At 44.9% G+C, this 17,292-nt stretch overlaps 3 protein-coding genes across 3 annotated transcripts; 2 read left to right on the top strand and 1 right to left on the bottom strand.

The window, feature by feature from the left end:
• Positions 1 to 12,020: 12,020 nt before the first annotated feature.
• On the top strand, positions 12,021 to 13,273 carry PtA15_5A286 (uncharacterized protein; the record flags this gene model as incomplete). Its single annotated transcript, XM_053169030.1, has 6 exons — positions 12,021 to 12,040; positions 12,121 to 12,453; positions 12,535 to 12,667; positions 12,764 to 12,860; positions 12,983 to 13,088; positions 13,177 to 13,273. 6 exons carry the CDS (start codon positions 12,021 to 12,023, stop codon positions 13,271 to 13,273), a joined length of 786 nt encoding a protein of 261 aa, XP_053020268.1.
• A 1,151-nt stretch (positions 13,274 to 14,424) lies between these two features.
• On the bottom strand, positions 14,425 to 14,813 carry PtA15_5A285 (uncharacterized protein; the record flags this gene model as incomplete). The annotated part of the gene is made up of 2 exons (XM_053169029.1): positions 14,425 to 14,477; positions 14,606 to 14,813. The coding sequence occupies 2 exons, from the start codon at positions 14,811 to 14,813 to the stop codon at positions 14,425 to 14,427; spliced, it is 261 nt and encodes an 86-aa protein (XP_053020267.1).
• Positions 14,814 to 15,697: 884 nt separating this feature from the next.
• PtA15_5A284 (uncharacterized protein) lies at positions 15,698 to 17,116 on the top strand (the record flags this gene model as incomplete). The annotated part of the gene is made up of 3 exons (XM_053169028.1): positions 15,698 to 16,136; positions 16,227 to 16,792; positions 17,024 to 17,116. The coding sequence occupies 3 exons, from the start codon at positions 15,698 to 15,700 to the stop codon at positions 17,114 to 17,116; spliced, it is 1,098 nt and encodes a 365-aa protein (XP_053020266.1).
• Positions 17,117 to 17,292: the final 176 nt, after the last annotated feature.

Raw genomic sequence — 17,292 nt, 5'->3', positions numbered from 1 at the left:
GTTCAAGCTTAAGTTGCACATGCTCCAGCAGTTGAAATCAGTCTGGGTTGCTCAAGAAACATACGGTTTGGCACTCCCTGGAGAGTGCCACAGATTCCCCCCTGGTGTCTCTACAAAAAATAACTTGGCGGGTACCGCCGGTACCCGCCAAAAATACCCGGGTACCGCCGCCACGGTGCCCAGTACAGGTACGGGTATCTGTTTTGGTCCAAAAAAGCAGGTGGTACCCGGACATGCGGCGGGTACCCGGGTACCAATTGCCATCTCTAGTGCCAAAGCACACTGTCATGGGAGTGTGCCAAAGCACACCCTGTCATAGGAGTGTGCCAAAGCACACCCTGTCATAGGAGTGTGCCAAAGCACACCCTGTCATAGGAGTGTGTCAAAGCAACTCCGTCAGCACACTCCTATGATGGGGTGTGCTTTGGCAGACTCCTATGACGGAGTGCCAATAGGAGTGTCCCAAAGCCCACTCTGTTATAGGAGTGTTCCAAAGCACACTCTGTAATAGGAGTGTGCCAAAGCACACTTTGTTATAGGAGTGTGCCAAATCACATTCCGTTATAGGAGTGTGCCAAAACACACAGTGTAATAGGAGTGTGCCAAAGCACCCTCTGTAATCAACAAAGGGTAGTTATGTTACTCTACGTTATTCAACGTTTATGGGTAACGTAACTACCTGCGTTATGGGAGGGTGCCCATTACATTGGTAGTAACGGGACATTTTGATGCTACCTGGGTAGCGTAAAGGAGTTCAATTCCTTTTGTGGACCAGAGGGTGATAAAGTAACTGCAATATCAAGCTGTAACGCAGATAACACGTTGGAAGGCATGCATTACCCCTTGCGCAGCCAAAAATAGTTTTTTTTTTCCTGTATGGCTGGCTTGGTGGCTTGCCTGACCCACCTCGAACACCCCTGTCTGGTCCAATTTTGCCTCCCTCGCCTGAACCAAGCAACTTACAGTTACTTTCTTTGCCATGGATCCAAAGAATCAACAGTCAGCGGAAGAAGCTGATCTTGATGGTGCGCAGAGTGACCAGTCCCAGCTGCGTTGGTCTGAGTGTGCTTTGGCAAACTCCTATGACCGAGTGTGCTTTGGCACACTCCTATTACAGAGTGTGCTTTGGCACACTCCTATTACAGAGTGTGCTTTGGCACACTCCTATTACAGAGTGTGCTTTGGCACACTCCTATTACAGAGTGTGCTTTGGCACACTCCTATTACAGAGTGTGCTTTGGCACACTCCTATTACAGAGTGTGCTTTGGCACACTCCTATCACAGAGTGTGCTTTGGCACACTCCTATTACAGAGTGTGCTTTGGCACACTCCTATTACAGAGTATGCTTTGGCACACTCCTATTACAGAGTGTGCTTTGGCACACTCCTATTACAGAGTGTGCTTTGGCATCCCTCACCAGGGGAGATATGTTCCCACTCCCCAGGGAGTGCCTTACTGTAAGTTTTTTCCATAACTGTGCTGGAGGCCTTTGGTAAAGAAATATTGAATAGGTATGAACAAGACTGGAAGTCAGCTTGAAATCAGTTGGAAATCATCCTGAAATAAACCATAACTTGCCAAGGAATAATCCAGAACTCATCCAAAATATAGGCCTTTCTTGGCTCCATGACCAGTGTGTCCTTTTCATGGGGATGTGAAAGGCGCAGTATGTCATATTGTCCCCCTCATGTACTCGCATACATCAGGGGGACAATTGGTGTCTCAACACAAAGTTTTTACTTTTCATGTGGCTGTGAAAGGCCCATCCTGTGATATTTCCACCTCAATGTACGCGCGTACATTAGGGTGACTATTAGCAAAGTGCAAAAAAGTTCACTTGCATGTGCACATGTGGATTTTGAAGCAAAAAAAAACAAAAAATCACACAATCATTTTTGTGAAGAGGCCAGGATATGTGGCCAAACTGGGGTGGCACTGCAATCCAACCTTGACTTACCTCAGACTTTCACCCCAATGCAATAGTTTATCACCATTTTTTTAGCCAAATTCAAATTAATTACAGCATTTCCAAGAAAATGGGTTTCACTAATTTTACTGCAACATTACCACATTCTAAAATTCTAAACCCAATAATACCAAGTTGACTTTTACTTTAATTTTGTACATGAGGGCATATAATAGGGGGGTTCACAATTGAAATTTGTAAAACTTTAGGATCCATTTTGACCTGTTTATGAACATATTTTTAAAAAGTTGATAAATTGCACTGATTGACCAGTCACACCTTTTTCTGGAAATCTTGCCAAAATTGGAAAATTATGTTCATAGAGGCCTTAAATTGGCCTCCAAAGTTTTATAAAATTCAATTGTGAACCCCCCTAATGTGAATTACAAGAAACTCATTTTTTTACAGGAATTACATTCAAGAATGGCAATTTTGCTTTCCTATCCTTTGACATCATCAAACAGGAGCAATTGATGAGTTGGACTTGGGGTGAAATATCATTTCATCATATTTTTTCCTCTAGTTGTACCTAGAAAACAAAAGAATTCTACACAAAATTGTGTTGACTCCCAAATCAATTCTGACTGACTTTTGACTCACTTCTGCATCCACTTCAATTCATTTAGGGATGAGTTACTGATGCACATCAGGCTCACATCCAACCAAAACTCACATCAAATTCAGCTCTGGCACTCCCTGGGGACTGGGAACATATCTCCCCTGGTGCCTTAATGTTCAGCCCCGTTCCAGCAGGCCAAAAGTAACAGCAACACTTTCTCATTCTTCCATTTGATTGTTTTTACTTGCTTAACGGAGTGTGCTTTGGCACACTCCTATAACAAATGGGTCAGGATGTGATCAATATGGACCAAGAATGACTGGGAAACAGAACATCTGAGACAGGGCATGCTCATCCTTTGCCATATCCGGAATGGCCGAAGTCTCTTGATCCACAGGTAGCTTGCTGAAAATTAGCCGTTCTGCAATATCTTCCAATAGTTTCTGACAAAGGATGTTTGCCGGCATCTGATGACTTGATGCGGAACCGGAGGGATTCAGAGGGTCCAATGGATCAAAGATTTGAGCAAAACAGTTGGAGAAAATTGTGGAGAGGAGCTGGAGGATTCCATGAGGGCGCCGCCAGAGTGCATCCAAGGTGGTAGCAAAAAACCGCTTGAAGATCTGCAGCTCATCCTCCTTGTTTGCTCCCTTGCGCCATTTTCCCTTGCTCCAAATGGTTAGATCCTGCAAAAGGAGTTCCAAGGACTCTTATTACGGAGTGCGCTTTGGCACACTCCTATTACAGAGTGGATTTTTGTCCCTTTTTTCCTTCGGCTATTAGCTGAAGAAAATAATGCATTTTTCTTTGGCTAAAAGCCAAAGGACAGCGGAGCTGGCCGGGCCAGCTCTGGCTAGAGCTGGATCTGGTGCGCTGGATGAGCTGGCATACATTGTATTGGTGTATCTGATACATACCAATACAATGTATTGCTGTATCCAATACATACCAATACAATGTATTGCTGTATCCAATACAAATACATACCAATACTTATCTGATACGTATCTGATACATACCAGTACAGTGTACTAACAAATACATACCAACATGTATTCAATACATACCAATACATATCCAATACATACCGATACAGTGTACTATACACCTTGCCAAGTTTTTTTTTAGAAAAAACTGTCCTAACCCCTAAACCCCAACCCCCAAAAATCCGCCCCCTAACTCCCAAATGGGGCATGGGGGCAGTGGGAATCAAACCAGCAACCTTTCTGTAAGGAGGTTTGCAGCTGCACTGAAAACCACTAGGCTAACAGCCGTTGGTTGCGCTGCCCAGGTTTTGTGGCTAGGTTCCTATGAACTCAGCTCCGCCAGCCCGGCCAGCTCCAGCGCTCCTTTGGCTTTTAGCTAAAGAAAAATGCACATTTTTCTTTGGCTAAAAGCCAAAGAATTATAGTGCCACAGGTGATGGAGTGTGCTTTGGCACACTCCTATTACGGAGTGTGATTTGGCATCCCTTAAAGGTCAGTCCCGTTCCAGCAGGCCAAAAGTAACAGCGACATTTTCTCATTCTTCCATTTGATTCTTTTTACTCCCTTAACGGATTGTGCTTTGGCATCCCTTAAAGGTCAGTCCCGTTCCAGCAGGTCAAAAGTAACAGCAACACTTTCTCATGCTTCCATTTGATCCTTTGTACGCGCTTAAAGGATTGTGTTTTGGCACACTCCTATTACAGAGTGTGTTTTGGCACACTCCTATTACGGAGTGTGTTTTGGCACACTCCTATTACAGAGTGTGTTTTGGCACACTCCTATATATAACGGAGTGTGATTTGGCACACCCCTATAGCGGAGTGTGATTTGGCACACCCCTATAACGGAATTTGATTTGGCACACCCCCATAAAGGAGTGTGCTTTGGCACACTCCTATTACAGAGTCTGCTTTGGCACACTCCTATAATGGAGTGGGCTTTGGGACACTCCTATTACGCGGTAAATTTCCAACACAGTTGCATTCAAATACAAGTATACTCTACTCACTCCTCTCATCCTACCCAGAAGCACTTCCCCTACTCTCCCACCTCACCAAAGCACAGGTCCAATCGATAATTTTGGTGAGCCTGATTGCCGGATTGGTTCCAGGAACTGGTTGGTCCTTTATGTTGATTTATCTCTGTTTCTCTCTCCACCTCTCTTTTCTCCCTGCTCGTCCCCCCCCCCCCCCCCCCCGTACCTCTCTTTTCTCCCTCCTTGCCTCCCTCTCTTCGCCCCTTTTTATACTCACTCACAAAATAATCTCAATATCTACATACACTAGAGGCCAAGGCGGCTGCGCCGCTGCAAAATTTAGGGCCCATTGCCACTCCCACCTAATCTCATCCAATTCCAATACTTCAATAAACACAGCTGTGCTCAATCCATAATGCAACACATTCTCCCACATCTTTGGGAAACTGCTTCCTTCCACACCCTTCCACCATGGCAGCTCTTGCTATAGATTCCACATCAGTCCTGTGTATGGATTATCAGATGTATAACTCCTAGTTTCTACCTTGTGATTCAATCAAAAGGGAAACTGATACAATACAATATTGTACCAATTATGAGTATTGTATCATGTTTTTAATACAAATAAACAGGTAGTGGATTTCCTTTATCAGCTTAGCAATACAAAACACCTGGATTGTATAGCTTGCCACAATACACAAATATCTTTGATCTTGCATTTTAAATAACCACCAATCCATTTGACAAAGGTGGGTCACATACTACACTGTGCTAAATGACCACATTGCACAAGCATAGTTGCCTTTGCCACAGCTCTCATTTTCTGTGATTTTGGCCTGACTTTAGCAGTGCTACACCTATCAGGAGCATTTGATTGATTTTTCAACTTGAAAATTGAAGTAATGCAGCACAGCAGTCATTTTTTCTGAAGGAAATGGTGAGCTGAGTGCAACACTGCTCAAAGCTGAGACAAAATATTACACTCCGTTCCAGTGGTTTTATTTGCTTTCAATAGATTTTTCTGTTACAATAGCTGTTTAACACAGAACTGCTGCTAGGTTTTCTGGCTGGAAATGTTAGCAATATCACAAAAATGCTAACAGATGACACATTTCATGCTCAGTTCTAGCAGAATTACACTATTGCTGCACTTAGAGTAGGATGACCAGTTTGGCTTGTGATATGAGTGTTATGAGCAGCACCTGTCATAAAATCTAGTCACACCTTGTAGAGAGATCAAGAGAGAGAGAGAGAATTTATAGGACAACTGCGGAGACAGGGCACAGCAGAATATATATTGAAATTTGACACTGATAGAGGCACACATCCCCACCCCTCTCTGTCCAGTCCGCCCACTTCCAAGATGAGAGAAACTATACACACATATATATACGAGAGAGAGAGAGAGAGAGAGACAGACGACGTTGTTTTGGGGAGATAATGAAGAGGAGACGGGGAGGGAGAATGTCCCGAGCGATCTCGGGCGCAGCAGAAGCCAAGGCTACGCGAGAACGGCCTCCTCCTCGTCTCGAGGCGCAAGGCGCCTGTTAGGTCCAATGCAGGCGCCCGTGGACGATGGCCCAGCGTTTGATCCCGCCTCTGATGGGCTACCGCGAGGCCCCAGGCGGCTACAAGTGAACGCCGACACCGTCAGCCCCGCTGTGCCGTCGGAAAGGTTATAGAGAGAAATATATGTATGCCTGGAGCGGGTGTGACGGGGCGTGTTTTGGGGCCGCTGTAGGGCCAGCCATGGTGGTCACGGGCAGATGAGGAGCCGGGTTGTTGTCATCGGAGGAGGGGGAGGAGGGGAGCAGAAGGGCGCGGGGGTCCAGCTTGGATCAAGAGGTGTGTGACCCCTCAATGGCCGGTCTGACCAGTCATCAAGAGGTGTGTGACCCCTTGATGGCCGGTCCAACCGGTCATCGGGAGGTGAGAGACCATGACCGGTCGGACCGACCATTGAGGGGTAATATACTGCGGAGTCCCCTCGATGACCGGTACACACCGGTCATTGAGAGCTATGACTCCCCTCGATGACCGCACAGAACAGTCATTGAGAGCTATGACTCCCCTTGATGACCGGCACAGACCAGTCATTGGAGAGGAGGAGTGAACCTGATTGATGCCGGTCTGTACCGGTTGTCGAGAGGTGTGAGCCCAATACCACTACAGACGGATATTGAGAGGAGATGGAGACCTCGGGAAGGATGCCTCCCAGCAAGTGGGGACACAATTGAACTATAACTCACAGCCAAGTTCCTCGGATCCAGAACATGTCTGGATGACCCTGACGGGTCATCTTGAGGATTCAAGCTCTCAAGCTGATCTGTAAACACTCGGATGAGTGTGTACAGGCCTGTACAGGCCGCAGGGCCCTGACAAGCAAGTTGTCAAGTTTTGGTTTGGAGGATGTCAGGGCCCAGGGTGTGTGAGCTTGGTCGGATACTTAAAGGGCTGGGGGGGAAGCTGTTTGTCCCCCCAGGGGATCTGGTTTTGTCCACCCCCTCCCTGAAGGCCTCCTATTTCATTTGAGTAGGCCCCTTCTTGATTTCAAAAAACAAAAATTCCAAACCCAAACAAAACTTTAACAATTTAAACTTTAAACTCACACAAAACAAGAAAATTTAAACTTTGAACTCACACAACACAATAACATTTAAACTTTGAACTTACACAAAACAAAAACATTTGAACACAATCAAAACACACAAAAACAATAATTTAAACTCAAACAAACCATAAACCCTGTACTAAAAAAAAAAAACTTAAACTTTTCAAACTTACTTTTCAAACTTAAGGAACACAAATTTCAAACTTTTAATTTCTTCTGCCTGCAATTTCAATGAAATGCAGCATGAACCCATGAAGTCAGTTTCTGTGAAACTGTGGTTTTAATAAACTTGGATTTTGGCGTGCTTGTTTTTGGAAACAATTCAAATTGGAATCCCTTCATACAAACCAGACCTTACCGGGTCATCTTCCATAGTTTCTTGAAGCTGTCTGGTGAGAGAGATGTCTGTGAGCCTTCCGCGGAAAACAAGAAGGCTGCCAATGCCAGAAATCCTAAGAAGGGCTCCCCTGCAGCCATCTTCTCTGGCCACTAACAAGTCAAGATAGTGAAACTCAGACGGTTGATTGCTTCAAATGAATGCGCGCACATCAGCTGAAGGCGGGCTCAATTGAGGGAAATTTAGGCGCTCAGCTCTATAAACTGCTTGGATTGAAGGCTGATTGAGCATTGGCTCAGGCTGTAACTTGATGGACAGCTTACACCCTCTGTTTCTGATTTCAATTGTGCAATGATGTGATTCTAACACTTACTTCTCAACAGAAGCTGATAATTATGATCAGCCCCATTCTAATCAAAAATCCTCAGAGAAACTCCCTCCAACTTACATGCAAACCAAGCACCAAATCCACTGTAAAATATACACAATGTGTCTTTCATCAAATATTGGGAAAGAATGACCTCAAGGCATGCCCTTGAGAATAAAAACTTGAAAACTAATCACACCTATGTTGAGCTTGACTTTACAAACAGATGTGGGGTGGTTAAAGGTAACCTTGCTGATTATGCTGATATCAAGGAACACAAGCAATCACACCACAAATGGGTCTGAAAACATTGACCAGTACCAGAATCCACTTGGTTGTAGCACTCCATCTTGTTTGGTGATCAGTGCTCTTTTGCATATTTGAGGTGCAGGAGCAAACATTTTTGTTCAAATTCTCCTCAACTGCCCAATTCAGTGTCCTCTGTTTTGGTCAAAGGAGGAAAGTAAGTGGATGGTTGCACAATGCAATTGAATGATTTTAATTTTAATTTATTTATATAAACAAAGAGGGTGAACTGACATCAGTTAAATGCGCAAAGATTCTTATGAATCATAGTGATTCAAACTGTCAAGCCATGTAGGGTGGTCTCTGGAGGGAATGTGCAGTTGTGTAGCTGTGTCAGCATTAGCCTAAACATTGCATAAGCTGTACCTCTAAAGGGGCAGCGGCGTAGCCGCCTTGAACTCTAGTAGTTACTAAAAGCCTTGGGCTGTATATATATTAGGGGGGTTCACAGGAGGATAAAAATAAAACTTTAAAGCTAATTTTAAGCCTTTATGAATATTTTTTTAGAAAATGAAGAAGTTGCTCTGACTCTCAGGGGACACCCAATCCTGTACATCTTGCCAGATGTTTTTTAAAAAAATGATAATAAAGTCCTTAAATAACCCTTACCCTTTATTTTTATCCTAATAGGACGGTTAACGTAGGTATTTTTCAACCCTGCTGATGTTATAAATCAGCAAGCCCACCCAGCCAAATTGGCTGGGACCGTTGTAATACTTAAAAGTGGTTGTGAAACCCTTTTTCTGAATGGTGAGGGGTATGATGGAGGTGCAAACTCTGCCCTTCTATACTATCAGATAACAAGACCCAGCTAAACTTGGCAAGTTTTAATCAAGTGATAGGTCTGGTCTAGTTCCAGATGAAGTTGTTCAATGACAGGTATGGGGGATTTGAGAGGGTTTATGATGATGGAAAGGGTGAAAGTTGACTCGTTGTTTCCGGTGGGGGTTGAACACAGGTCCTTGAGAAGGTGATATAAAAAGTTGAGAAGAGTGTCTGGACTGAGAAGGGTATGTATATGTCTCAGTTGGGAGTTGAACCAGGAACCGGGTAACTCATGACAGGTGCGTGATATGCAACCAGGAGATATGAGAGTATGAGAATATGAGAGTGAGCTCAGTGGTTATTGCAGATGAGAGGGATGATATGGTAATGTTATAAAGTTTGAGGGTGATATAAAGGCTAATGGGTGATATCTGTATAACTGGTGGGTACTGAACTGAGGGAAAAACAACTGGGGGGGAGAGAGCTCCTTATATAGACAAATGTGAGGGATTTTAGCTACAAGGGGGACCCTGGATGAGGGATTTTCAGCTGGTGGGCTGCGTACAAGTGGTGTCAGAAGATACTAAAAACAGGCAGAAAGTGGGGTGAGAAATGAAAGATGATGTCATACTAATGCAAGGAGTGCATAAACAAAGCGGGGAAATGTCAAATACAGGGGTGCATGAGCGGTGTCAGACAAATGCAAGGAGTGCAGAAATAGGGTCGGAAGACTGCATGCAGCTGCAAGGGGTGCATAAATGAGGCAGGGACAACGGTGGGCCGCTACGCTACACCAAAAAATGAGCTAACAGCGGATTACGCGGCCCTTTCTACAGCATTGAATGACTTAAACTGGTGAGAATATTCTAGGAGACTCCCTGATCAAAATGGTACAGCAGGACCATTGCATCAGGGAGTCATTATGAGATGCAGAGCCAAAATTCCATTTTGAGGACAGTTCAGCTAACATGGTCTGTTTTGCAGCATTCAACTGCTTGCCTTGCGTGGATTGAACTATAAGCCTCCCTGAGGAATCAGTCAATTAGGACTGCACAATTCAGGGAGTTTGGAAAATCCTGCTGCCAGCTGCGCCGCTGTAATTGGCAGTTAGCTGATTTCTAGCGCAGCGTAGCAGCCCACTGTTGGCAGGGACATGTCAAATACAGAAGAAATGGGGTTGGTCCCCTGCATAAGCAGTGGAGATAAGAGGGATAGAAAAGAGTATGTGTTTGGCTGGGGCTGAGTATGTGTATACCTGGGAAAGGTGACTTGAGGGTTGTGACAGGTTGATGACTGGGGCTGGCTGTGTCCATGAGGGTCCAAGAGGGTGCAACTTCCAATCCAGGGGGGTTCCGGTGACACTTCCAGTGGTGACTAAGGGTAAAATTGGCCGTAGAATCCATTTCTGAGGTCCATTTGGTGGTATCTTGAGGCCTAGGGTGAGTAAATATATGCATGAGAAAAAACTTTTGATTTTTCACTTTTCCCTCTACCACACCGTGGGATAAACTTTATTTTGGTCTTGCTGATTTTGGCCCTACGTGAACCGTCCTATTGTGAACCCCCCTATTCTGTAAACTGTGATCTTTGGTGTTGTGCAATGTATGTTATTTTTTCTTTCTTTTTTTCCTTTTCCTACTTTTTATATTTCTCTACTCTTATTTCTTGTCTGACTTGTTGTACGTGCAATGGCGTCTGCGACAAGAGGGGGGTTGTTGTGACATAGATGTCAGACATCTCCTAGACTCGTCGCAGCACAAACCATACTCATTCCTGGACAAGCCCGGGCTGAGGAGAGTTTTCCTCACGTAATCTACAGTGTTGAGCCACTCAAGTCACAATATCAAGCTGGGATGTCCGAGATGGGCAGCTACAAGTTCAACTTTGCCACAGGGCATTTGAGAAGGAGTTGTGGTTTATTTTTAATTCCGTGTTGCTCGGTGAACAGCCGCCTCCAGCAACCCACTCCCTCCCAAGCTTCAGCTGCTTGGTGTACCTTTACGGGTTGCGTCTTCCAGTAGTTGAGTGTCTACGGCAGCTTTTAGGATTTGTACGTATCTGACCACTCAGCCTCTTATGAAACAGTTCTTCACCGCCATCTAACGCGTTTCGTTCAATATCATCACGCGGTTTTGTTTTTTGGAGATTAAGATAGATATGTTTACTGCCGTCAGTTTTCAAGGAACTTGAGGAGGACCATATGATTTTCAAACAAACAAGGCAAAAAACCCCTGGCTGGAATATGCTGACCATGTGAGGATGTTGCTCTTGATCGAGGACTTTTATATTTTCAAGTTTGAGGTTGAGGAATCTATGGGAAAGCCACGAGCCCAAGCAATATCAAATCAGCTTGTGGGTGACTGATCTAACTTAACAAAGTCCCTCTATTTGAGGGGAGACACTGTCCCGCCGGGACCCTCCCAAGGAGGGACTTACACCCAATGTCCAAGTTTGGGCTGACAGAATCAGAACTATGTATTTTTTCAAATGCTTCTGGCTTCACCCTTTCCCATTGGGCAGAAAAGGTTTGGTGGAACAAAAGATTCCCAAGATCAAGGAGAATCTCTCCAAATTTTTCCAAATTTTTCAAGGCCTTCAGAACCCCTCAGATCCATTTTTTGTGACTATCTGTGGTACGCTTCATCCTATATTACAAAGTTCACACTGTACAGAATCCAAAACTCATGATGTTACAAGGGACATTGCAGATCAAGAAGACAGGTTGGGGATAGGCGGGTATAGTACATGGATAAAGAAGACTTTGGTCATCATGGAAATCCAAACAATAATGAAATTGGACAGGAAATGGATGGGTGAGAGCAGTTTTAAAAAAGTCCCCACCAAAAAAACAAATGCTGTCAGCCTGTAAGTCCGTTTGGCGTGTAAGTCCCTCCCTCCGGTCGGCGCAATGCGACCAGTGTTTTACCACTCCACCTGTAGGAGGGTGGGACTCAGTTAAGTTAGGTGACCGATATATACGATTAATTTATACCGATCATAGAAGCGTTTGTTGTACTCAACTGATCCACGCTAGGTAAAGTGCCTTGAATGGCCAAATCGTTCTTGAGTTCAATCGTCACTTCTTGTCCGGTTAGAGTCTTGAAGACTGAGAATATCAACTACAATTTGATCGGATGAGATAAAGATGAGTCCTCAGTTCTTGCCGTACGTCCTATTCCCTTTTTTGCACAACAACTTACCATGCTTGCGAATGTGGGTGTTGATGTGTTCTGTTACACTTGCAGGCGGGCTGTCACAGTGTTCAGAGCGAGCACCTGTCACGCGGGCTTGTCGACCGGGCCCAGGGCATCTCCACCGCGAACTCTTCCTTATTACGCGCACGTGGGTCGCTCGGAAGAAGACCCGGATGGCGATTGGATACCCGGCACGGCAGCAAGGGCGGACCGAAAAGCGAAAGGAGCTCAGACAGATCGGGCCAAGGCTGCCGGCCCGCAGAAGAAGCACAAGAAGAACGCAACAGCCTACCCCAGCAAAGACGGAGAAGGATACTCCTGGGAAGACGAATCTGGCAGTCTCGAAAGTGCGGTCAACCAACTGATTGCAAACAAACGGTGGAGGTGAGAACCAGCTCCATAGCCAACTAGGTGAGGATAACTCATGACCCAGGTTTATTTATTTATTTATTTCATCCTCAACAGAGTCATACGTGATACCACTTCGATTCAACGCGAGATCATCAGGCATCTCTGTTCGATAATAGATGTTTCGCTCGCCATGACCGATCGCGACCTTCGGCGGAACCGACTGGATATGTCGCTTGATTATGCCAAGGTATTGAGTTCATTTCCTCCAACTTTTGATGATGAAAATCTTCCTCATAATGGCCGACTGAATAATTCTTTCTACCTCTCCCTCGACATTTTATAGGAATTCGTCACAGAGTTCTTCGATCGGAATCCAATCAGTCAAGTATGTATCCTGATCACGAAGGACGCAATTGCCGACAGGTTGAGTGGTTTATCAGGTTAATCTTCAACTTCTATACAATCTTTTGTTCTTATTCCTCAACATCATGTAAACTTTTGCCAGAATTTCTGATAAATATCGTTCTGATCTTCCTGTGTACTTTTAATGGTGGGTCTACAGGAAATCCATTGGATCATCATAAGGCACTCAGCAATAAAGCGAAATTGACTCCTTCTGGAGAACCTTCATTGCAAAATTCATTAGAGATGGCTCGAGCTAGTCTGGCGTTAGTTTGTCAATCTTTCTTTATCTTAAATACATTTTAATTCCTTGCTGAAAGCCGCCCTTCTTCGATCTCAATGCTATCTTTGTAGACATTTACCATCACATGGCTCAAGGGAGGTACTCGTAATCTTGGCTCACTTACTACTTGTGATCCAGATGATATCAATAAAACCCTTGAAAACTTAGAGAAAGATTGGTAACCATTCTTCTTTCATCGCATTTCTCCACTCGCGCGTCTGATCGTGATCTACCCTTCTCAAACATCGGACGTCAATCCAAGGTATTATCATCGGGACCTGACTTCCGGAAACGTCTGCAAAAAGCTATATCTACAATCTATCCATCTTCTCCGACTTCGATGCTGTAAAGGAAAACCTGACTCCCAATTCTCTGATTATTTGAATTCAGTATTTCTAGAATGAGAGTCTCCATGGTCGGTCTAGCTGCAGAGGTCAGAATCTGTAAGGAGATTTGTAAATGCACACAAGGCCAGTTTTAACAGACTCTGCCTGATATGTCTTTTCGAGATGCCTTTCCTCTGAAATTGACATTTACTTCGTAATTTTAGGTCAATATGGCGTAATTTGAATGAACATCATTTCAACTAGCTGTTGCTTGAGGCGATTTCACCTCCACCGATCGCGAAGTCGGCGTCGAACGGACCGAAGACGCAAAGCTCAAGTCTTATCCAAATTGGCTTCCCAAATAAGATCACCCATGACGAACACCAAGTGGATGCATCGAGCCATTCGTTCTGTGCATGCAATTCGAAGCTCCAGTCGACCGGCTTTATCTGCCCTCGCTGTGGATCTAAAAACTGCGAAATCCCTACAAACTGTCTTGTCTTGGTTTGACCTTCGTCAGCTCGCCTCATCTGGCTAGAAGTTATCGACATCTATTTCCCGTCAGCAATTGAGAACGCTAATTCGTCAGTTTTACCCATTTTCCATTACATCCTTTGCCTGTTTCTCTCTCTCTCTCCTATCGGCCTGTGTTTGGTACTCACATGAAGAAAACGGATGAGCGATATCTATGCAAAAAATATATATCGGTATCCAGTCTCCCAGATCAAACTTTGAAATGCTTTGGTTGCGACAAAGAAACGCAAATGAACAAACAGCCCCCGGCCAATTATAAAAGTAATGGTGATCCGGTTAATGCCGCCAAAGCTAACGATCCTTCAATGAATGTATATCATCGTCCCCGATGTAAAAATATGTTTTGTTACGAGTGCGATGTTTATCATGAACAACTTGGCTTATGTCCTGGTTGCTGTTGAAACTTTCCCATGTCTCCGCTCTCTTTCACCCTTCATTGAAATACAAATCAATTAATGATCAATCTCGGAATCTTCTCAGATACTCGGGCAGAATTGTATTTCTGGTTCTACCTGTTAAGAATGAAGTAAAGTTAGATTTTTCTTACCAGTTTTACGTTTTGCTTGATATTTCCAGTTTCTAAGGCCGACTTGGATATCGATGAGTTTGGCCGGGTGGATGTCTGCTGCGAATCAGAGACCGATACGCTCGGCCTTCGACTTCTGAGCGCGCTCACGGAGTTCCTTACGCTCACGTTCGACAGCTTGGTCGACTGAGTTGGGTTGGGCGCTCGACGATTGGGCTGGTGCTGGTCCCGTGTCTTGAGAATCCTTCTGAGAGAGGATCGCTTCTTTAAACTCATTAAACTCGGCGGGTCTGAGAGGAATCGAAGTCGGGAAACGAAGCATGCTTGTGAGGTGTTGTGGGAGGACAAAGCGAGGTACAAATTAGATTGCTCTCCGGCATCAGGCTGCCTCAAGGCTATCCGGGGCGGGGATCGGGACCCCCGACTAGCACCCGCCACGTCCGGGTGGTAAGGTTGACGGCGGACTAGGGACCTCAGCCCAGAATCCCGGAAGACCGACGGGCCTTGGGTTATTGGGGGATAACCTGAGTAACCCCTTTTTCTATCAGATGCTTGCGCAAGGTTGCGGGGGCCCTTTGAAGCGCTCTGATTCAAATTCTATGGTGGGATGGGACGAAGGGCTGGGGTTTCCGAACTCCAAAGCAAATACTCCCTCCTGTTTTTCTTTTTGATCTCATAAACTTCCTTCCTCAGACTTGTCTTACCAATGATCTCTCTCATCGATGGCACATTTATAGATAGTTTCTCTTCTCTATTCATCTCTTACTTTTCCCTTTCTCCTATTTTTTTCCCTTAAATTCTTACCTCTACATACACACACTATCCGGTATCACATGTCTCTGATTACGCCACAATTTTTTCATGACGTAGCTTATTACTTTACAGAAGTATGGGTTTGTACATACAAAAATTAGCTCGATAAATAGTGCGGAATGTGAAATCAATAGCACTTTAAAAAAAAAAAAAAAAAAAAAAAAAAAAAAAAGCGGGCGCCTACCAAAAAATGGTCCGCTGGCGCCCCGAAGGCGCGCACTGGCGCCGGGGAGCAGAGTTGAATCAAAATGAATGCAATGATTTCTGCCCCATTTATTCCACTTTCTGACCAGTTTTGTCCAGCCCAGTATGTAATCCCCATCGCTGTTGTTGGTCAGCTGTCCCCGCCCTTTGACCATCACCTCACCTTCTCCTTCTCCATTTCTCAGTCCGATGGACAACCAGCAAAATGATCAGCCAGCCAAGCCACCAGTTCAAAGCTCCTCGAAAACTAAGCCACAACCCAGCATCTTGCCCATCATACCCGACCGAGAAAAGATGTCGAGAGCCTTGGGAGCCGCATTCCTGCAACATAAGGTACAACAACTCGAGCGGAACCTAGACGACTTAAGCTTCAGAAGAGACCTCCATCAGCCTCCTCCTCGCACTCAGCACAGTCATCAAACTAAATCAAGTCATCCTAACAGGAATCAATCGAAGAAGAAAACCCTGCTTCAACCCGTTTCCAGCACCGATCCCACCCCGTCCTCATCTGATTCGTCTACACCTGTACCTATCAAACTTATCGATACCTCCATGCTCATTCATGCTCTACCGATTCTCAAAAAATGGGTTCGCGAAGCAAAATATAAAATCGTTATCCCCTTAGATGGTACATTGCATTTCTTCTCAATTTTTGTTAGAAAATGAACTAAATGAATATCTCTTTTTTCCCTTTCATCGTGTTCCTGTATCGAAACAGTGGTTTCTGAATTAGATTTCTTGAAGACTTCACCACCACCGATCCATGGATTAGTCCGAGAAGCCACGTGTTGGTTAGACAAACAATTCCAAACCTCGAGCAAACAGAGTTCGACGGACTCAGCCCATAAAGCGTGTTTTGTCCCCCAGCGTACAGGAAATGAGAGCGGGTGGGAAGAGCTGAGTCAAAGATTCATTGCACCTCCCCTAGAAGTAGCCAGTATAGCATTCATCAAAGAACTCTCAGAGGATGAAGAACGCGAACGGTTGAGAGAAGGAGAGCAAGAGCAAGATCCTCCAATCGACTATCGGCCCTTGATCAGCACCGACCTGCCCCGTGAACATCGATCCTTGCTTCAATGTGCTCTGTATTATCAACTTCATGCCCAGTCGGACCAAGAGACCGAGCTGGTGATCTTCTTTTCTGACAAGCAGCCATCTTCCACCCCTACCTCAAGAGGAAACACCCAACGTCATCATCAGAATTCGAAACCGTCTTCACATTGGAAGTCGGAGAGCATTCCTTCAGGGGAAGATGATCACGAAGAGGAGCCGGTCGACAAAACGGTGGATCTCTCTCATTGGGCCGAGCGGTTCGAGATCAAGACCCAGAAACTTCATCCGTCCGATCTGGCCCAAGCTAAGCAATGGATCCGAAGCTACAACGAGAAACTGAAACAACAGCAACAACAGCATCATCATCCGCAACGACTCTGCCCTTCCATCTATTCTCATACTGCGACTACTACTCCTAATACTACTGATCGGTCGACTCACTCTACTACCAATCGTGGCAAGAACTCGAGACAGAACCCTTCTCCCGCTCCTAACCCAGCGGCCCCTTCGTCCTCTTCCTCTGCGGCTGTAGATAAACGGTTGTTTGTTTGGTGACAGTTCCAGCCTTTTTCTTTTCTTTCCTTATCTTAGCGAAGTGTTTTCTTTTGCGTTTTTCTTGTTTATTTGTATATCGTTTTTGTTTGTTTGTTTGTGTGTTAGTCGCTATGTAAGATACAAGTGCGAGTGTGATATGTATGTTATACTCCTCTAATTCTTCTTCCTTATCATCT

Source organism: Puccinia triticina, chromosome 5A (assembly GCF_026914185.1).
Source record: "Puccinia triticina chromosome 5A, complete sequence".
Lineage (NCBI taxonomy): Eukaryota > Fungi > Basidiomycota > Pucciniomycetes > Pucciniales > Pucciniaceae > Puccinia > Puccinia triticina.
The sequence above is the reverse complement of the archived record's forward strand: the minus strand, read 5'-3'. Positions and strand labels throughout refer to the sequence as shown.